The sequence below is a fragment of the Arvicola amphibius genome, chromosome X (genome assembly GCF_903992535.2).
Source record: "Arvicola amphibius chromosome X, mArvAmp1.2, whole genome shotgun sequence".
Lineage (NCBI taxonomy): Eukaryota > Metazoa > Chordata > Mammalia > Rodentia > Cricetidae > Arvicola > Arvicola amphibius.
The window spans coordinates 9,626,234-9,648,354 of NC_052065.1; the positions used below are offsets into that span (position 1 = coordinate 9,626,234).

General features: G+C 41.7%; 1 protein-coding gene across 3 annotated transcripts in view; it reads right to left on the reverse strand.

The window, feature by feature from the left end:
* Positions 1-3,342: 3,342 nt before the first annotated feature.
* Ca5b (carbonic anhydrase 5B) overlaps positions 3,343-22,121 on the reverse strand; it is a 53,325-nt gene continuing 34,546 nt past the window's right edge. For all 3 annotated transcript variants that reach the window (XM_038317156.1, XM_038317155.1, XM_038317157.1), the window contains 5 exons: positions 19,632-19,750; positions 18,071-18,166; positions 15,976-16,038; positions 14,834-14,989; positions 3,343-4,222 (listed from right to left, as the gene is read on the reverse strand). In XM_038317156.1, the coding sequence (XP_038173084.1) occupies positions 4,043-4,222; positions 14,834-14,989; positions 15,976-16,038; positions 18,071-18,166; positions 19,632-19,750 (614 nt within the window). In that variant the 3' untranslated portion in view covers positions 3,343-4,042. The remainder of the gene's footprint in view (positions 4,223-14,833; positions 14,990-15,975; positions 16,039-18,070; positions 18,167-19,631; positions 19,751-22,121) is intronic.

Genomic DNA, 22,121 nt, shown 5'->3' on the forward strand with positions numbered 1-22,121 from the left:
CTCGGTGGAGTAAAACTATTCCCTTCAGCAACCAGGAGACAGCAGTAACAGAACTCAACCATGACACAGCAAAGCCCCCACCCAAAGACACACTCTCAGTGATCTACTTCCTCCTGTCAGGCCATACCTTCTACAGTTCTAACCACCACCCAGTAATCTATTCCAATTCTGAACCCATCATTGGATGAAGCTATTGATTCTATTTGATCTCTCATGATCTAGTCATCCCTGGAAGCTCCTTCAGAGACAGACTCGGTGTAAATTCCGCTGGGTCTCAGAATCAAATAAAATTGACAAGATTAGCCTGTTGGGGAATATTATTTTCAGGTGTGTGACTTTTGTTTCTGCTGCATTTGTTTAACTCTGTGAAGCTGTGTTACTGTGCCTGTCTAAACCATCTGATGTTCCTAATAAAGAGATGAACGGCCAATAGTGAGGCAGGAGCAAGGAAAGGCGGGGCTAGCAGGCAGAGTATAAATAGAAGGAGAAATCTGAGAGGAGGAGCAAGAGATCAAGGAGAGGAGGACATCAGGGGCCAGCCACCTAGCTACACTGCAAGCCACGGAAAAAGAAGTAAAGACATACAGAAATAGAGCAAGATAAAAGCCCAGAGGCAAAAGGTAGTAGGATAATTAAAAAAAAAAACTGGCAAGAAACAAGCCAAGTTAAGGCTGGGCATTCATAAGTAAGAACAAGCCTCTGTGTGTGATTTATTTGGGAGCTGGGTGGCAGCCCCCCGCAAAAAGCCAAAAAACACACAATATTCACTTCTACCACTAGATGCGATTCTCCTTCCCTCTCTCCCCCACCCTTGGCAACCATCTTTCTAATTTCTAGTTCCATACTTTTGATGACTTTTGACCCATTGTACCACTGAAATCATACAGTGTATGTCCTTTTGAAGCTGGCTTGTTTCACTTAGCGTAATGCCTTCTAGTTTAACTCACATTGCGCATGCAGCTGGGTCCCTTATTCAAAGCTGATAATCCATCATATCACATCCCATTTAGTAATATATTTGTCCATGAGACATTTAGGTTGCTTCCACCTCTTGGGTACTGGAAATAATGCTATTAGAAAGGGTGTACAATTCTTTCTCTGAGATCCTGCTTTCAAGTCTTCTGGCTACCTACCCAAAGGTGGAATTTCTGGATCATGCGGTCAGTCTGGTTTTAGTGGATATACCAGGGCACTTCTCTGCATCCTCACAACACTTGGTATTCTGTCCCCTAAACCTCCTATATAAATCAGGAGGTTTTATTAAATAAGGCGCCTGCCTTATAAAGAACCTCAGCAGCACCCACTCACCCACCCACCCATGTACGCACACACATACCTTGGCTAATGAGTAAATAAAACCAATTTGATAAAGTCTTAAAAGGGGCAGGAGAGATGACTCAGACATTTGGAGCACTTGATACTTTTGCAGAGGAACCCACGAGATGGCTGATAACCATCTGTAACTCCAATTCCAAGAGATCCAACAAACTCTTCTGGCCTTCTTGGGCACCTGGCGTGCATGCGGTACACAGACATACATACAGGCAAAATACCCATACACATAAAAGAAACATCATTGTAAAATTAAATGAGAAAATGTTAATGAGAAGGTAAGAGAGCTCAATTATTGTTGAACATATCATGATATTCTATGTAACAGTGTATAAACAATGTACATACAATACTACAAATGATAGACTACTAGATAATTAGGCCTTTGAAACATATTTCTATAAATTCAGCATAAAAGATTTCTATCTTATAGCAATTCAATCATTAGAACCTTCTGAATATGCTTTGTCTTGGCTAGTTTTATGTTAACCTGACACAAGCTAGAGTCATCTGAAAGCAGGAAACCTTAACTGAGAAAATGCTTCCATAAGCTCCAGCTATAAGGTATTTTCTTAATTAGCAATGGATGGGGGAGGTCCCACCCCATGGTGGGTGGTGCTATCCCTGGGCTGCTAGTCTAGGGTTCTATAAAAAAGCAAGCTGAGAAAGGCATGGACGCAAGTCATTAAGCAGCACCCCTCCATGGCCTCTGCATCAGCTCCTGCCTCCAGAATTCTGCCCTGTTTGAGTTCCTGTCTTGACTTCCTACAAGGATGAACAGAGCTGTGGAAATCTCAGCTGAATAACCCCTTTCCTTCCCAACTTGCCTTTGGGTCATGATGCTTTATCACAGCAATAGAAACCCTCAGATCACTTTCTATAGAATCCCAAGTCGTTCATAAAATATCTGACCTTCAAAAATGCAAAAGAAATTCTAGATATAGTAAAAGTCCTTGTTTTCTTGGGATTATAAAATATATTTTGTTTTTTATTCTTTTGAAGTTCTCTTTATTATTGTGTGTATCTATGATGTATATGGAGTTGTGTTATGCCACGGAGCATGCGTGGTCAGACAACAACTTTGTAGGGTTAGGTTTTCTTCTTTCATCTTTACGTAGGTTCTGGAGATCAAACTAAGGTCATTAGATTTTCATGGCAAGTATTTACCCACTGAACCATCTCACCAGCCCATTATTATAAAATATATTTTCTATACAGCAAGTTGATAATAAGTACACATATCATATTGCTAGCAATAGCAACTAAAGATTAGTACAGGCATACTCACTGACAAGTCTGAACACAAAAATTCACACCCACATTTTGAAACAAACTATACCTAAAACTATGGTCAATATTCAGGTAGGAGTTACCAGTCTGGGCCCATAGAGATGTTTTCTGAGAAGCCTGTGGTCAGTGTCTATGCCTTTGGTAGATTTTGGCTACAGTACCTGTTTAAAATTCTACAGAACTATAAGTATTAAAAGATAGCTAAAGCTGAGTGAAGTGGCACACACTTATAATCCTAGCAATTAGGAGGTGAAGGCAGGAGAATCGAAAGTTTAAGAGTGGCTTCAGCTAAACAGCAAATTCTAGTCTACCCTGGGCTCCATGACACCTTGTTTCAAAAAATAAAAATGTTAGCCAAATGTGTCACATCTAATAGTCAAATGTAGTACCTTATACCTATAATCTAGCACTTGAGAGACTGAGACAAGAGGATTGCTGTGAGTTCCAGGCTAGCCTTGATTATAGAGTGATATCCTGCCTCAAAACATAACACACACACACACACACACACACACACACACACACACACGTCAGCTATAAGAACACATCATAATTACCAACAGGTTGCGTTAAGAGCAACTTGCATGCATGTCCTGCTAATATTTCAATGACACATACTATTAACAGCCAAAGAGCAAATGCATTTGGTAAGACAAACAAAAGCCAGGAATGGTGGCACAAGACTTTAATTCCCACACTTGGGAGGCAAAGGCAGGAAGATCTCTATGAGTTCAAGGCTAGACAAGTCTACAGAGTAAGTTATGGAACAGTCAGGGGTACACAGAGAAACCTTATCTTTAAAAAATACATGAAATACTCTGAAATCAGTAAATGCACACCTAACCTTTGATTGCCACTTTGAGGTCAGCAGTTCCAAATGATGGTAACTAAGACTGGGACAATACTGTAAGATGAGACAATTTAACAGTTTGAACAAAAGACTGACATCATTAAATAAAATTCACAAGAACCTCTTGCTGTGGGTTTGCTAAGCTCCTGTATTAAGGCCCAAACAGAAAAATCAAGATGGGTTATTTACATTAAACTTCCATTTTACCAAGCAGAAACTAAACTTTCTCTGACTTTCTGAGAAAGAGAGATTAGAGAAATTTAACATCAAAATCCCTAACTGGCCATTTCAATTGATGTAAAGAAGATTCCTCTGCCTTAATCATGTCACAAGGAAAGGTAACCTAAGGTAACCTGATATTATTTGGTTATGGGCTTTTTTAAAAATTGTTTTGTCTCCAAGTCTTTGCTTTACAAGGGTAGGAACTTTGAAATGTTGTTACAAAAATGGAAGGAAAGAAACATAAATGTATACATATAAGTATTATTAAATGCAGAATTTTAAAATAATCTAGTTAAGTTTTTAAGTGAATATACATTAAAGCAAGATGCTGCCTAAAATATGAACATCTTAGGGGGTGACTTGGTTGGCTTCTGGCTTGGGCTTCACTTGTATATTGAGCACATAATCATGGCGGAAGGACGAGCGGACAGTACGGTTCATCAGTGGCTGCAGCGGGCGGAAGTTGTCCACCATTCTTTTCTCTTTCTCCCCTTCAGAAGTGACAAGCAGGGTTCGAAACTGCTCAAGCTAGGAACCAAAAACATTAAGAATACCAATCAAAAACGAGCTTTAGTACATGGATAAACTACTTTCATTTTGTTTGTTTTGAGACAGAGTCTCTCTTAGAACTCATTATGTAGACCAGGTTGGCTTTGAACTCCCAGAGACCCACTTGTTTCTGTTTCCTAAATGCTGTGATTATGGACATGCACCACCACACCTGGCTTACCCTCACTTATAGAATTCTACAATACTTCGTCTCTAACTGAATCCAGAAAGAGAACTTATTTCTGGGTGAGATGTCTTCACTACTTGACAAATAATTTAATGTCATGTTGTTGGCATGGTTGTATGACAGCAGCAAGAATTGTGGACGCCAGCCAAGCTTTTGGGATCTGAAGATTAGGCACAAAGGTCCTGGTCCCCACATAGTAGCTGTTTGCCAAAAGTGAATTGCATCATCTCTTTGATTCTGAGGAACGTCCATGGAAAGAAAAAGCTAGAAAAGTAGTATGTACAAAATGGTTCCATTTTGTCACAAAATTATACATAGTATAAAGATAAAAGATCAGATGCATTTACACAAATAATGAACAATACTGCGTGTGAAAATAACCAGTGATTAGGATTATAAATGACAATATTTTAAACGCTTCATTAGCATATATTAATTATAGCTAATAATGGGTTTCACTATGAAATTTTCTTACGTGTATATAATATATTTTGATCCTATTCACTGCTACTCTCTGTCCCTGTTACCTCCCACTTCCAATCTTACTGATTGTTTTTAAAACAAACCATCAGTCCACCCCTATCCAAATCAAAAAACGGTAGCATCCTAAGAAACTATGGCAGGGGTTTTGAGCCTGGGATCAATGGCCTTTGAACTCCAACAAGTTCAACATAACCAACTCACTCAACAAATCAAGACTGATCTGACACGGGTACAGGACAGCATCAAAAAAAACTCTAGACAGTACAGGACAGCATCAAAAAAAACTCTAGACTTGGGGTCGAAGATATGGCTCAGTCGTCAAAAGCACTGGCTGCTCTTCTGGAGGTCCTGGGTTCAATTCCCAGCACCCACATACAGCTCACGACCATCTATAGCAGTAGTCCCATGGGGTCCGGTGCCCTCTTCTGGTGTGCAGACATGCATGAAGACAAAATACATGAATATTTATTTATCTATTTACTTTTATTGTTTTGTTTTTGTTTGTTTGTTTTTTGAGACGGGGTTTCTCTTTGTAGCTTTGGCTGTCCTGAAACTCTCTCTGTAGACCAGGCTGATCTTGAACTCACAGAGAGCTCCCTCTCTTTGCCTCCCAAGGCATGTGCCACCACTGCCAGCAAGTCTTTAAAAAAAGAGAGAGGAAGGAAGGAAGGAAGGAAGGAAGGAAGGAAGGAAGGAAGGAAGGAAGGAAGGAAGGAAGGAAGGAGAAAGAAGAAAACAAAAACTCCACCCTCAGTTGTACTCCCTGGCAGCCACGGGGACTAGATCTCATTATGGAAGCCAGGCGGTGGTGGTGCAGGCCTTTAATCCCAGCACTCAGGAGGCAGAGGCAGACGGATCTCTGTGAGTTCAAGGCCAGCCTGGTCTACAAGAGCTAGTTTCCAGGACAGGCTCCAAAGCTACAGAGAAACCCTGTCTCAAAAAAAAAGATCTAATTATGGTAGAAGGGAGGGATCTATGCTATGCTATGCTAGTTGAGAAATATTGTTTCTACGTGAATTTATCAGCTTTTGAAAGAATCAAATCACAAGCCAGATAGCCACCATCATCTGGACAGGTTTGGGCAGCCCTTGGAGTACATGAATAACATGAATAGCCCTGTTTATTAGGCCCCTTATTATAATAGTTCTAGCTCTAATTTTCAGTCTTTATGTTTTGAAATTCCTCTCTAATCTGTTGCAGCAAGGAGTTCAAGCCCTTATCTCCTCATCTATCACTCAACTCCTCCTGACTGAGGACTACCAACCCCTCAGAGTCCTAAAATCAGAGATCCCCAAAAGCCATATAGTCTCAAGGAATCAAGATACCTCTAAAGTCAAAAGACCCTGGAAAAAACAAACAAGACAAAAACCACTTTTTTTTCTCTTTCCCTTACAATGATTCCCCAAAACAGCACTAAACCGTTAAGAAATCATTGCTGACTCCGTCCCTCACTTTTTTCTACGCTTCAGGGTCTGAGATGACAGAGGGCCTGGATGTAAAAACAGGATTTCCATGAAATTACAGATGGCTGTGCGCTCATCCTTCTCCAACAGCCACAACCCAGAGAAGAATGTTTGCTGGACAGCTTATCTCCCCCCAAAAATCTGTCTGGCATGGGCAAACAAATTCAGGAAGGAGAGAGAGTCTGCAGAGCTGCACATAATCTCCTGAAGCTGCATTATCACCATCCTCATTCCCAAACCCTGCCCCCAATCTCCATAAAGGGTCCCAGCAAGCTTTTCCCCTACAGAAAACCTCTACCCCATGGGAAAGTGCCTGTCTTTTTCTGTTTAAAGAAACAGTCTCATCCTTTGAGATGAGATCAGGTCAGACTCTGCTCTTTCCCGCCTTCTGTCTCTTTACTCTGTGCTCCAAAATCTAACACTTCCCTCTTCTGAATTACTTTCATGTCTTTAAAAAAAATTATATGACCCACTGAGATTTATTAGGGTCACCTACAGGAGGATGAGCACCTTACCAGTGGCTACACCACTGAGAAAAAGTGTCTCTCCTTCCCCCATTAACTATTAATTATGTAGAAATCCTCAGGTAACATTGCCTTAATTACTGAATTATCTATGCATACGGGTTGTATTTTTTGTCATCCTGACAAAAACTAGAGTCAGATTAGCACATAGGCAAATCTTGAGGGGGGTATTTTCTTGACTAATAACTGATCTGGAAGAGCCCGACCACTATGGGCAACGCCACCTCTGGGCGGGTGGTCCTGGGTGCTACAAAAAAGCAGACTGAGCAAGTCACAGAGAGCAAGAAGTAGGCAGTGCACCTCCATGGCCTGTCTCAATTTCTCTGGTTCCTGCTTGAGTTCCTGCCCTGGCTTCTCTTAATAAGGGGCTGTAAGCTGTAAAAATGAAACAAATCCTTCCCTTCCCAAGTTGTTTTCACAAGAAAACAGAAAGCAAACTAGGATACTATGTTAAAAATTGTACTGGAAATTCCTTCCATAGGCCACTGACCCTCTGGTTTTCTTTTCAGAGTTTTATCAGGTTTTAAACATGAAGGATAGCAGCAGTCCACTTCTGGACTTTGTCTAATGTTTGTTAAGTTTCATCATAAGAAATGTTGAAATGTAGTCTAACATAAGTTGGAGGGCTTGTGTTCCTTCGGACCTCTGGTTTCTTTTGTGGTTGAAAGAGCTCCATTCGGCTTGCAGTCTGGAAGGATTTCTCTATGAACGTTTATGCTGCTTGTCTGTTTTGCAGTAATGAGGGTTAAGTGTGGGGCCTCGCGTATGCTATGGAAGCACTTTACCACTGAGCTGTCTCCCCAGCTCCCATTATGCCATTGTGTACATTTACTATATGGAGACTATGGTCCTGTGTAAAGTTTGAATGCTCAATCCAACTCCCCTTTTACCACCAAACATTGCCCTTACAACGTATCTTATAGAATGCCCTGTCCTTTTTCCTTTTTTTTTAGTTTTTTATTTAATGTGCATTGCTGTTTTTTTTTAATATTTATTTATTATGTATACAATAGTGTGTCTGTGTGTATGTCTGCAGCCCAGAAGAGGGCACCAGATCTCATTACAGATGGTTATGAGCCACCATGTGGTTGCTGGGAATTGAACTCAGGACCTTTGGAAGAGCAGGCAATGCTCTTAACGGCTGAGCCATCTCTCCAGCCCCCCCTGTCCTTTTTCTTCACTGAGTTGAAATGCTGTTAGAGCCAAAGTTACATTTTAAGTTTTAATTACTACGCTTTAGAGATCCATGAAACAAAAATGCCTGTGACCTGCAAGGACAGACAGTTCCTGAAACGCTGGAGGCTACTGCTTATGGAAGATAATAAGCCACATGGTTTTCATTACTCTAAACAAGTGTTGGGCCCATCTGTACCAGATGTGCATGATGACATGTGGGAGGTACGTAGGCCGGACATATGTCAGGATATATGCTTGCCCCTGATCGGACCTGATGGGAAATGCAATGAACTTGGCAATGGTTTTCCTTCTTAAGCCCTTGCCATACTTGCTTCTGGGCCATTTCCCGAGGAACCTGGGTATGGACGTGGCTAGATCCCATCCAGCCGGCCAGTATTTAATTAAAGCTTGCTTCAAATTTGGCTTTAAACTGTGGTAGTGGTCTTGTTCTCAATTGGTGGGATTAACACTACCACCTTTGTCCATCATAAAGTAAATTTTCATATGTAGTTGGACACATTTTTGAACTTCCAACTTTCTTCTTGCAAAGGCTGATTTTCTCTATCAGTGAGACCGGGGCTGTGCGTAACTTATTTCTAAGTATGTCTGTGAGGATGTTTCCCAGAAGAGGTTAGGATTTGAATTGGGGGACTTAGTAAAGGAGATGGTTTTCTTTTATGAGGGTGTCAGCCACTGTGGAGAGCTTGAATAGTACAAAAAAGTAGAGGGTTAATGATGGAGGAGAGTCATCTGTCTATGTGTTACTTTCATTGGTTAATAAAGAAACTGCCTTGGCCCTTTAATAGGACAGAAAATTAGGTAGGTGGAGTAGACAGAACAAAATTCTGGGAGAGAGAAGGCAGATGCTTCAGGCAGTCGCCATAGGCAGTCACCATGCCTCTCCTCTCTGAGTCAGACGCAGGTTAAGATCTCTCCTGGTAAGCTACCCCTCGTGGTGCTACACAGATTACTAAATATGGGTTAGTCAAGGTGTGAGAATTAGCCAATAAGAGGCTGAAATTAATGGGCTAGGCAGTGTTTAAAAGAATACAGTTTCCATGCAAGTATTTTGGGTAAAGCTAGCCGGGTGGCACGAAGCGGCCCTCGGCCATTCCTTCTACAGGTTAACTTTGCTGTTGATAACTGTCTTTTTGTTTTGTTTTGAGAAAGGGTCTTAAATAGCCTAGGCTGGCCTCGAACTGCTATATAACTGAGGGTAGCCTTGAACTCCCAATCTTCCAGTGGTCACCGCCCAAGTGCTGGTATTATAGGCTGTACCACAACATCTACTGTGTATGGAATTAAAGAATCGATGGTATTAGGTCTGTAATGAGCATGGAAACAGATTCCTCTGAATGAATAAATAAAGGGGAATCCGTAGTGTAGATAGAGCAAGAAATTTATAGAATAAGAATGAATGCAACTTGGTGTAATGTAAAAGTATTTCTTCTTGTGTGTGGTGTGGAAAATTACTAAGGTGAAATATTAAGAGAACATTTGCCCGCTTGAAGGCTGCCACACCCATCTGGCCCTGCCAGATGAGGGGGCTGCACCCAGCAACCATGGTAACGAAATAATCTTGCCACACAAAAGGGACCCCCACCCTTCTGTGGTCAGTCAATACTGATAACCCAGGACATCTGGTTATTGGAAGGATCAAATGAGGGGCAGTTTCAAACTGACTTAAATGAGAGGGCTGAAGCAGGACGGTCATCTCACTTCTCACAATGGCTCTGGCATCAGGCCTTCGTGGAAAGAGAGATCCTCCTAGCCTGCCTCCCGAAAAGCAGAAATATTAAACACCTTGCCTAAACATTTAATGCTCTGTCTCCTGAGTACAGAGCTTCATCTCCCAAAAACAGACATTTAATGCCTTGCCTCCCGAATGCAAAGCCTCATTTCCTGAGAGTGGACATTGAAGGTCTGCCATCCCGGGAGCAAAGCTTCGTCTTCGAGAATGGTGAACTAAGAGCCTTGTCTCCAGAGACTTGGTCACCCAAAAAGCCGAGTCCAAGGCCCTACATTCTGAGACAGACTAGCACCAGGCCACAGACGACCCGATACCAGCCTGGACCGGGACAGCGGAACCTTATCTCCCGAGCACAGACTACGGGGTCAAGAGTCCATCTATGCTACCCAGCCCCCAGTGCGGACAAGAGCCCAGCTTGAAGAAATTCAAAAAGCCCTTTTTTAAGCCAGGGAATACCAGGTCGTATGATGCTATTTCATGTGTGTATGAGATGTTAAGAGAAGAGCATAGACGTATTAATACATAGGTTTAGTGTGTGAAATGTTAAGAGATATCTTAAGGATAATTAATAAGATTAGGAAATGTTAATAGATAAGGTTAAGAAGTGTTTTATAGATAGGTAATGGATAAGTTGTATTAAGGTTAAGAAGTGTTTTAGGAATAAGTGATAAGTTAGATTAAGGTTATGAACTGGTTTTATGTATTAGGTTTAGTAGGATTAATAATTGTGATATTGAATTGCCTGTGTGTTGCCCATTATCAATCCCCCATGCTTATTAAGATTGTAAACCCCATTGATGCATTGGATATTGAAGTGGCTAGTAAAGAATCATTATAAAAACAATTCTCTTGCTTGGTCTGGTTACTCATCGCTCTCTGGGGAGAAGGGTACAGAGTCCTCATAGATATTACTCGAAAAGAACCTGGAGCTGAAGTCTCCCAGCTCGTAACAAGGTCCCAATAGACCAACACAAAGATCAAATGGAGAAGCTGGGTGTGGTGGTTCTTCAATCCTAGCACTAGGGAGACAGAGGACAGAGGCAGGCAGATCTCTGTGAAGTGAGACCAGGCTGGCCTACACAGAGAGTTCCAGGTCAGCCAGGGATACATAGTGAGATCCTGTCTCAGAAAAAGAAAAAAAAAATCAAGATGGAGTCACAATAGGCCTCCATTTTACCAAGGGGAAACTAAACTGTTTATCTAATTTTCTAAGATACAGAAATTAGAGAAATTTAACAGTGAAATCCCAAATAGGCCATTTCAATTAGCCTTGTAATGAAGATGCCTCTGCCTTAATCCTGTTCCGTGAAAGGGTAACCTGAGGTCACCCGATGTTTTTGGTTGTGGATTGTTTTCCTATCGTTTTGTCTCCCTTTCTGTGCCTTTTTTTTCTGTCTTTACAAGTCCCGCCATGGCCATGACTGCTTTTGAACTGAGCCATCCATCTGCCTCTGCACTGGGAGATCCTAGTTCTCAGGCCTTGAAGCCTAGACTAGAAGGCCCACTGTTGGCTTTCCAGGTCTCAGGCCCTGGAGCTCACCTCGCGGGTAAGCTTCAGGCTGTAGATTGTCCGGTGGCCCCGCCTGACTAGCTGCAGTCAGCAAAGGAGCTTATGAGCCTCAGCCCACCAGCCAACAAAGCTACGATGGATTCCCTGGAGAGGAATTGCTTCCAGCAAGCCCCTTTCTTCTGCTGTGCTTTCTCCTGCTTGCTGCTGCCATGTTCCTGGTGTAGTGGGCGTGGTGTGACTATAACTCCAGTTATAGTATACCCAAACCTTCTTCTGGTCTCTTTGGAAACTAGTCACACATGTGGTATATACATATACATGTAGACAAATATTCATATACATAAAATAATATTTTAAAAATAAAACCTTTAAAAAGTAATGTGGTCACTTTAAGTCCTGATGATATGTTTATTGGAGCTACATTAAATTATGGAGATTAAACAATTCATGGAAAAAATAACAACTTAAGGAAAACTAACATCGTTATGATGTCTGTCTTCCTGGCCAGTAATGAAGTTAATTAAGTCTCCTTTAGGGTCCTGGAAGATTTTTAAGTTTTATGGTTAGCATTCCTTGTTCAAACTGCTCAAATGTATTTTTTTCAGTTTTATTTCTGATCATATCTATGACTTTTTAAATTATATCTTTGTGTCATTATGTCTTTTAACTGACATATAGTTGATATATATCTTTATTTCTATATATTAACATACTGCATCAACTGTTATTTTTGCATTTTTAACTGTTTTCCTCACTTAGCTTTATTTTTTTTATTTGATCATATAAGCCATTTCTACAATGTTTCCTATCTTTTGTTTTTGAGACAGGATCTCACTAGTGTTGGGATTAAAGGCATGTACCAACATACTCGGCTCTATAACATATTTTTTAAGAGAGAAGAATAGTCTTGATATATTGCTCAGCCCAGTTTTGAACAGCTAGGCTCAGGCAATCCTTCTGCCTCAGCCTCCTAAGTAGCTAGGTCTGTAGGCATACACAGTATATAGATAATTCTAGAATATAATTTAATATAACATTTAATATGGTAACAGTTATTTCCAGGTGTACCTGTAATCCCAGCATTTGTAAAGTGGAGATGTGAATATCAAGAGTTCAAAGTCATCTTTGGTTATATAGTGAGTTGGAGGCCAGAGTAGGGCTACATGAGGCAAAAAAATACTTCCATATAAAACATAATTATTGGTATTCTGTATCCATGGGTTCCACATAAATATTAGAAAAATACTGTTGGTACTCAGGAGGCAGAAACAAGAGCATCATTGTAATTTCAAGGCCAGTTTGGTCTACACAGTGAACTCTAGGCCAGCCAGGAAATTGCTTCTATTGACCATGTACAGAGGCTTTTCTTGACATTACTCCCTAACCAATACAGTAGAAAAATTACATAGTATTTCTACTGTATGGCAATATAATCTCAAAAAGTAATATACAGGTGATTTAAAGTATATTGCAAGGTGTGTGTAGCATACATGCAAATGTTTAAAATCTTATGCAGTTCCATATAAGGGACTTGAGCAGCTGTATCTTTCCTATATTGGGGGTTCTGTAACCAGTCTTCCGTGGTTACCAATGGATGAATGTATTTGCTTTCTAAATTATTTTATTTTATTTTATTTTTATTTATGAGCGAGAGGGTATGCCACTTGTGTATGCTATCTATGTGGGCCAGAAGAGGGCATTCAATGCCCTGGAACTGAAGTTACAGGTGGCTGTGAACTGTCTGACATGACTGCTTGGCTCTGAACTCCTGAGCCATCTCCCTAGCTCCTATATTTACTTTTGAACTAAGATCATCATGTTAAGGAAGTCTGTATTCATCTGTATTTTAGTACAAATTATTATGGGCAGAATAGAACTGGGCAAGGTGGCACATGCCTTTGATCCCAGAACTCAGGAGGCTGAGGCAGGAGGATCCCTGGAGTTTGAGGACAGCCTGGTCTACATAGTGAGTTCCAGAACAGACAGGGCTAGAGACCATATTTTAAAAAACAGGAAATGAAACTAAACGAAAAAAAACTAGAGGCTTTAGGGGCTTTCCTTCAACTCACTCCTATTTGAGGGAGTATTACTTTCTCCTTCTTAATAAACTGCCTCTACTTCTATTTCTTTAATAAAAGAAAATAAAGACTTTTACAACTGTCATTAAGAAGCTTCGGAAATGAGGGCCAGGGATGTGGCTAAGTGGTAGACTACTTGCCTAGCATGCACTAGGTCTTAGGTTCAATTCTAAGAGTCTGGCCGGGCGGTGGTGGCGCACGCCTTTAATTCCAGCACTCAGGAGGTAGAGGCAGGTGGATCTCTGCGAGTTTAAGGCCAGTCTGGTATACAAAGCAAGTTCAGGACAGCCAGGGCTATACAGAGAAACCCCTGTCTCAAAAAGCCCAAAAAAAGAAACACAAAATTCTGGCAATGTTAATATTTTTCTTTAGGTAGAGTCACTGATACCATGAATTTTGTTGCTATAACAATAAACAGGCATCCGGGGTTGGCTCAGCAGTTAGGACAGTTTGGGACTAGTAACAACTATCCCTCTGCTTCTGATACCCTCCTGGATTCTGTTTCTAATATGTATTTTATCTCTTTTCCTTTCTGATCAGTCTCAAATTCACTTTGGTAGGGCCATCACTGGTAGAGTCAGTTATAATGACTTCATAAAAAGTTTGGAAGGTTTTGTTTATGTCTTGTGAAAAGGATTCATAATCAATATATATCCTACACAGCAAGTATGAGAAAATATTAGAAATTATCTGTTTAGAGAGAGAGAGAGAGAGAGAGAGAGAGAGAGAGAGAGAGAGAGAGAGAGAGAGAGAGTGTGTGTGTGTGTGTGTGTGTGTGTGTGTGTGTAGGGAGGCGATACAGGGGACTGAACCCAGAACTAAGCTAGATCCCAAACTCATGAGCAAATATCATTGCATTTTAGTAGTAAACTAAGCAAGACTTTGTGTATAGGTATAGTAATTATCACTTCAACTGATTTTCTAAGCAAATATAGACCACAGGTTTAAATAATACTCAGTTTTCTTCATAGTCGTTGTTAGTCTCCTGGGCTTTTACTGCAGAATTCCCTTGAGTATCATAAATGCTCTGGACATTTCCGGCTCACTCTTTCCTTCACCGGGGTCTTGATTTTACACAGAGATTCACAGTTACAGAGGAAGCACACAATTCATAAGCAAATACAAAGGCAAATAGCTATGTCCATGTCCTTCTGTGCCTTAAGTCTTTTTCCTGGTTAAGGCTGGAGATACAGGAGCAAATGCTTTCCTAGTCTGTGCAAGGCCCCGAGTTCAATCTCGAACACCACAAGACAATAAAACAAGCACAAAAAAAGTTCCTTTAAAGTTTCAGGCCAGCCTTGGCTACATGAGACCCTACTTCTCCCAAAACAAACAAGCAAAAGATTAGATGTTAAGATTAGAGCCAAGCTTGAGCAGACAGACTAGCATTTCCTTGGATGGAAGATGCGCAAGGAATACCTGATCATGATCAACTTCTACTGGCTGCTTCTTAATGATCCAGGTAACAGACTCTGAGAGGGGCGGTGTAGTGAGAGACCCAGAGTAGGTCCAGTAATCTGGGCAAGCAGGCATCAGACAGGAAGGGTCAAATGATCCAAATTCTGCCAGGGTGTCCTGTCCAAGAGAAGGAGTTATTATTTATTGGTCAAAGTTACTCAGGTATCAAAGGGTGAGGCAGTGACTCTCGTGGATTGTCCAGGAACTAACAGTGGTCCAGGGCATGTCCAGGGACTAAGAGTAGCTTCTAAAACAGCCATCACTACTTCACACAAAATCACACTGTATTTCTGATAGTTCTCCCCGAGAAAAACAACAAAAACGTTTTCTCCTTTAATTCTGTTGGGGGGTATTAGGTAGTGGCTGCTCATAAACAGAGAAGTGTCTCTTCTTCAAGAGAAACTAACAGATTTGTCCTTTTAAAACTAGCCAAGAGCTGACGGTGTAGCTCAGTGGTAGACTGCTTGCCTAGCATGCTCAAACACCGAGTTCCATCCCAGCAGTGCAATGAAAGAGAGAGGGAAGGAGGAAGTGGGGAGGAAGGAAAGAAGGAAGGAAGGGAATGCCAGAATCCTGGACTAAGAAGAGAAAAAGAGGAAAACAAGAAGGGAGGGAGGGAAGGAGGGGAATAGGAAGAATGGTGTACTGATTCCCGGGAAGCAGCCCGTATGGGATTATGAATACCGAGGAATTCATCTTGGCAGTTGGACAGAGGACACAGAGCACTTCACTCTAGACAAGTTAAGTTTCTGTAAAACTCTTCTCTCTGCCTACTCATGGGAGGTAGCTAAAGAAAATAAGGTTGTTCTGAGTAGGCAGGATGGAGAGGGGGTTTTCGGGAAAGAGCAGATCCCTGGTTAGCAAGCACTCAGCAAAACCAGAAAGCTCCATCCACCAAGGTCATTTCTCCTGTGCCCTGCAGTGTTTAACTACAAGATGATGATCATCAGGGCACCCTCATCCATGCCGGGTCTCCTCCTGCAGCAGTGTGGAAAGACACCTGGATGGAGTTCATTTAATTTGTCTTCCTGCTTCGAAGTGCATTATCTACTCCGAGATTCAAATATAAGATCGACTTCAAGTGATGTAAGGGGGAAGATTACCTTGTGCTTAATTGATGGCAGAGTGTCCACCAATTTCTGTAGTTCTTTATGATGTTTGCCTAGCTGGAAAAACAAAAGGAGAAGAAATATTACGTACAATGGCCATCTCACTGTAGAAACTCAAATAGGATGTGAATCAAAATTAACCACCTGGTGGTTACATATAAACAAACCACAGGGCTGAAACTAGATTTCAGCTGGTAATTACAAATATTATAAACAACACTAAATTAAATTAGACTTAGAGCAAAATGAACAGGCTATTTGCTGGCAAGAGCAGCCTGTCTACAGAGAAAGGTGCCTCCTGTTCCCATTAAGTATCTTTTTTTTACGCTGCATTATAAATGAATGAAATTACAAATTACCCTGCATTTTCACTAACCTCGCCCTCTAAGACAGGGTTTTAGCATGTAGCCTGGGCTGGCCTCAACGTCTCAAACTAAGCATATTCCAGGAGCTCACGTGCCCCAGATGACTTGTGCCTTCTCTATTTGGCTGTGTATTTTAAAGACCTATTTTATTTTTTATTTTTATATATGTATGCATGTATGTATGTATGTCTGAGTAGGGATCTGTGCATGTGGGGCAGATGCCCATGGAGTACAGAAGTGGGCATTGAATCCAATGAAGCAGGAGTTACAGGTAGCTGTGAGCAGCCTGGTGTGCATGCTGGGAACTGAATATCACATCAGCAAGCACTCTAGAGCACCAAGCCATTGCTCTAGCCCCTGTAGCACATTTTTAGGCCATTTGAAACACACTCATAATAGTTACTGATTTTTAACTATTGCTGATTTTTCCATCTATATGTAGAACACATATATTTTTAGGCAGTCTCACTACATAGTCCTGGCTGGCCTCAAACCCACAGAGATCCACCTGCCGGTACCTCCTGAGTACTGGAATTAAAAGTGTGCGGTACCACACTTGGCGTGGTACTAATACTCTTTTGAAAATGTTAATTATGCAGGATAATGAACTCCCTTGTGAAATTTCCATACACATATATCATATACTTCAATTATATTCATTCCCCTTCCCCTCCCTCCTCCTCACCTTTCCTATTGATCCCAATGTTTTGTTTGTTTGTTTTGTTTTCTTTTTTTTTTTTTTTTTTGGTTTTTCGAGACAGGGTTTCCCTGTAGTTTCTAGAGCCTGTCCTGGAACTAGCTCTTGTAGACCAGGCTGGCCTCGAACTCAGAGATCCGCCTGCCTCTGCCTCCCGAGTGCTGGGATTAAAGGCGTGCGCCACCACCGCCCGGCTGTTTTGTTTTCTTTTGTTTTTCTCTGTGTAGACCTGGCTGTTCTAGAATTTACTCTGTAGACCAGGCTGACCTCGAACTCACAGAGATGTCTCTGCCTCTGCCTCCTGAGTGCTGGGATCAATGGCGTGTGCCACCATGCCTGGCAGCACTCTTAAAACTCTTGAGATTTCTCAGTAGTCCCTCTTCTTAAACTTTTTGAGACAAATTCTCATGTTGTAGCCCATGCTAATATTTAATATCAGCAATGTTAGCTACTGCTTCAGGCTTCTGAGTGCTGGATTTAAAAGCATGTGCCACCATGGTTGGCCCAATGTCCTTTTTTTAAGATTTCTTTTTATTCGTTTTAAGTGTGTGTGAGCGCATGTATGCGCATGAGCATAGGGAGGGTTGATGTGCATCTGAGCGAAGGCATCCTATAGCCCTGGAGCTAGACTTAGAGGCAGTCATAAATTGGTGGATGTAGGTGCTGGGAACTGACCTGGGATCAACTACGTGGCTAGTACATGTTCTTATCCATTAAGCAATCTCTAGAGATAGTTTTCCTTTTAGTTCTAAATTTTCTTCAAATAAGTAGCTTATATTGTAATGATCTATCTTTTCGGTGTAAGATACAATAGACCATTTGAACTTGATGAGATGGTTGGCTTGCTTGCTTGCTTGCTTGCTTGCTTGCTTGCTTGAGGCAAGGTCTCTCTGTATAGCCTGGCTGTCCTGGAACTCATTATGTAGACTAAGCTGGCCTGGAACTCACAGAGTTCTGCTTGCCTCTCCCTCCTAAGAGCCGAGATTGAAGGTGTCCCACTGTGCCCGGCCTGAGTGTTTGTTTTTACCTTTAAAAATACACCTATCACAGCTAAGCCGTTTTCTTCCAGTGCTGCATCCTCAAAGCTTTCAAATTTGACTGCATTCCAGTGTACCAAGTGCAGCTGAAACAACAGGAAAAGCAAGGTTTATACAAGACCATGCAGGGCTGCACCAAACTAAACTGACAGCCCCATTCAACATGGAACATTTAATCTCGTTTCATCTCCTAAAATAGAGTCACTGAGAAAAGGATGTGGCAGTCTGGTGCGAAGTGAGATCAACATAAAGAATGGGAAGGAGACATTGTGGCAAGAAGAGCAATATTACTTTGAAAGAGGGGGATTTATTAGGAGGGAAAAATAAAATTCACATAGGAAAGTAACTTAGCAATGATGGATCAACATTTTCTTCATTCCCACCCTGATTTGCATGAAATACTAATATCCCAAATCCATTTGCATCTCAAGGCAAGAAGATGTTTATATTAAGAGAAATATATTCTCCCTGTGAAAATTAGATGGGAGCCAGAGACAAATTTCTTCTTGGAGGGATGATCATTTAAAATGGTTTCATTTTTAACATCACATTTAAAACTAAATTGAGGGAAAAGTTGCAAGAAGAAATTCTATTTGCAAAGAGAAATCCTATTTCCTTGTGCTCCGCTTGCATTTCCATATCAATCATTCTTGGCCCACCTTTCTCAAACCAGTGCATTCCCATCACCTAACCTCCCAAGTGGGCCACTTGGAGGTCCCAGTTAGCTCTCTGTCCTGAAGACGAGCCCAACTGCAAGTTCTGGTACTTTGGCACTCTGACTTCAGAACCCTTCGATACTCTTCCTGTTTCCCTCATTCTCTCTTGCCACGGCCTTCACTGAGGGCCCCACTATTTCCCACTGGGATTAATCCGTTTTACAACTCTACAGAAATTTACGGCTTTAGGACTGACTGCACCTAACTCAGAATTCAGAACGAATTCCATTCTAATTTTCAATATTTATTTATCTTATATTTTACTTGTCTGAGTGCTTTGCCTGCATGTATGTCTGTGTATCATGTATGCGCCTGATGCCTGCTGAGGTCAGAAAAAGGCATCAGATCCCCTGGGACTGGAGTTATAAATGGTTGTGGTACCACGTGCTCTTGCAAGAGCAACAAGTGCTCTTAACCGCCGACCTGTCTCTCCAGCCCCAGAATGCAATTTCATCATCTTAAGGTTTATTTCAGGTGTACTATTCCGAATGGATATAATTTTTACATGTATAAGATGGGAAGGCTCAAGCCTGTCCCCAGCAAGCTAAACAGGATTTAAAGCGTCACCTGGGATTTCTTGGTAATTTCTTTGAACTAGAAACCCAGAACTATCCCCACTCATCCACATCCATTGCTCTCTGGGACCTTTTCAGCATACTTCTGTTGTCCCAGCCAGGTCTGAACACCTTTAATCCCAGCACTTGGAAAGTGGAGGCAGGAAGATTTCTGTGAGTTCAAAACCATCCCGGTCTACATTGTGACCTCCAGGACAGCCAAAAACTACAGGAAGACCTCATCTTAAAAAAATTAGAGAATGAAAGGAAAAGCAACATACCTCTGCTGGGTAGCATTTGTTGTCCACAGTGTGCTCGGAACCCCAAGCATCAATGGCCCCCCAGTGAAAATGAAACTGCTTCAGTCGGTAGTTGTGTTCCAGGGGTCCTCCCTCAATCACTGCAATGACACAGCCAGCAATTCAGGAAACGTGGAGAAAGGATGGACCCTGTCCTTGAACCGTTTGGAGTATACCATAGCACATACAAGTATTTATAAAACTGATTTCCACAAAGTAAATACTGTAGAAAGGTTCAGCCAAATAATATCAAGACCGAATCATGTACCAAGCAACATGCAAATGGTAAACGCTAGATTTCAGGTTATTCTACTTAATTGAATTAATTAGACACAAGTTTTCATGTATCCCAGGCTGGTCTCAAACTCACTATATAGCCACGGATGGCCATGAACCTGAATTTACATTCACCTTCTGAGTGCTGGGATTACAGCTTGACTTATTTTTCATCTGTAGTTATCAGGCCTAGTTTCCAGTGTGTGAAATAAAAATGCAAATTTCTCTTGGTGTATTTATCCAATGCAATGAGATAAAACTAAACTATGTGGACAAGAGATATTCAAAAAAGATTTTAAATTCACTTAGGCCAGCCTTTCCTCAAACTAGGAATTAGTCTGGCTGAGCCTCCCAAGAGCTGCCTTTAATGGTGGGTTTCATTCCCCTTCTTGGAAAAAAAGTGAATGCATTTATTTGTGTTTGTGTGTGTGTCCCAGACACCATCAGGCTTGGCAGTATGCATCTTCACCTGCTGAGTCATCTCACCAGCCCGTTCTTTTTTTCTTTATATACTAACACCCTCCTTTTCAACTTTTGGGGTTTTGTTATTTTTGAGCCAGGGTTTCATTATGTTACCAAGGGTGGCTAGCCTGGTCAAGGATACACGATACAACATGGGCACAAGAAGGGAAAAAAATCCCTCTCCCATCCGCTTTGAGCTGCGCTGATCCCACCCTCAACTTTGCTAAACCATTCTCATTACTCTGTCTCATCAGAGTCTAGCAACATCTGTACATGGTCAAACTAATCGAGCAGCACCACAAGCACCTATCTTGTGTATCCTTTTTATTTAAAGTTTTTTTCATTTTATATATCAGCCACAGTTCCCCCTCCCTCCCCACCTTCTCCCCACACCCCCCTTCCCGAGCACTCCTCAGAAAGGGTAAAGTTATGATCTTCAACGTGTACTGTGTTGTGAGTTGCAACTTCTGTGCACGAATGGTGGACTCTGGCAACCCCAAGGACCAAATGCACTGATGTAGCAGGCAGTGGTCACCTCTGTATCTTATTGGGCTCTAAAGTTTTCTCACATGATTTCTTTGAAAAAAAAAAAAACGTTTTGCCAAGCATGATGGTACACACCTTTAATCCCAGCACTCAGGAGGCAAAGTAAGTGGCTTTCTGTGAGTCTACATAGTAAAACCCTGTCCGAAAAAAGTGGGAGGTGGGACAAAAGACATTTTCGTTAAGAGGCAGGTAAAGCCACCAAGGATGATTTTTCTTTGGAGGGCAGGGGTGGTGTAGAGTTAATGGCCCAAAACATTATTTTAATAGGAGCAATGAACTGAAATAAAAATGCTCTCTTCCCCTGAAAAATTTTACTGTTTTTGAAACTGGGTTTCATGTAGTAGAGGCTGGCTTTGCTTTCACTCTGTAGCAGAGGATGGCCTTGAACTTCTGATCCTCCTGCCTCCACCTCCCAAGTGTTGAGATTATCCGTGAGTGCCACCAGGCTTGGTGTGTGTGTGTGTGTGTGTGTGTGTGTGTGTGTGTGTGTGTGTGTGTGTGTGGTTTTGTTTGTTTGTTTGCTTGTTGTGGTGCTGATGCTTGCTTGACTTTGTGTATGCTGGGCAAGCATTCTACCAAGTGAGCCACATGCCTAGCTCCATTTTTCAAAAGCTCTAAACTGTGAACATGGTTTTGTCAAATATTTAACCTAATCTTCTAAATAAAATTAAAGTTCTAGCTGGGCAGTGGTGGTGCACGCCTTTAATCCCAACACTTGGGAGGCAGAGGCAGGCGGATCTCTGTGAGTTCTAGGCCAGCCTGGTCTACAAGAGCTAGTTCCAGGACAGGCTCCAAAGCTACAGAGAAACCCTGTCTCGAAAAACAACAACAACAACAAAAAAAGAGGTTCTAATCCCAAACTAAGAGGCACAGAGGAAAGGGCCCATTTTTTTCTCTTCTTTCCCTAGGACAACCCTGAAAACATATTCTGGCCCTTGACTGTTTGCTGCCTCCAAAGACGATGAACAAAGCAGAGAGGAGATGTCACCAGCAAAGTGGCTGTGAGGGAAATGAAAGGCAGAACTGGCCTCAGGGTGTTCCAATTTACCACATAGCACTGGTTCACACCACACTGAAGACATTTTAAAATCCGAGTGCCAAAATTTCAAGCTGGAAAATTTCAGGGCTAGGACGGTAACTCAATGATTAAACTGCTGGTGGCCAAGTGTGAGGACTAAAGGTTGCATC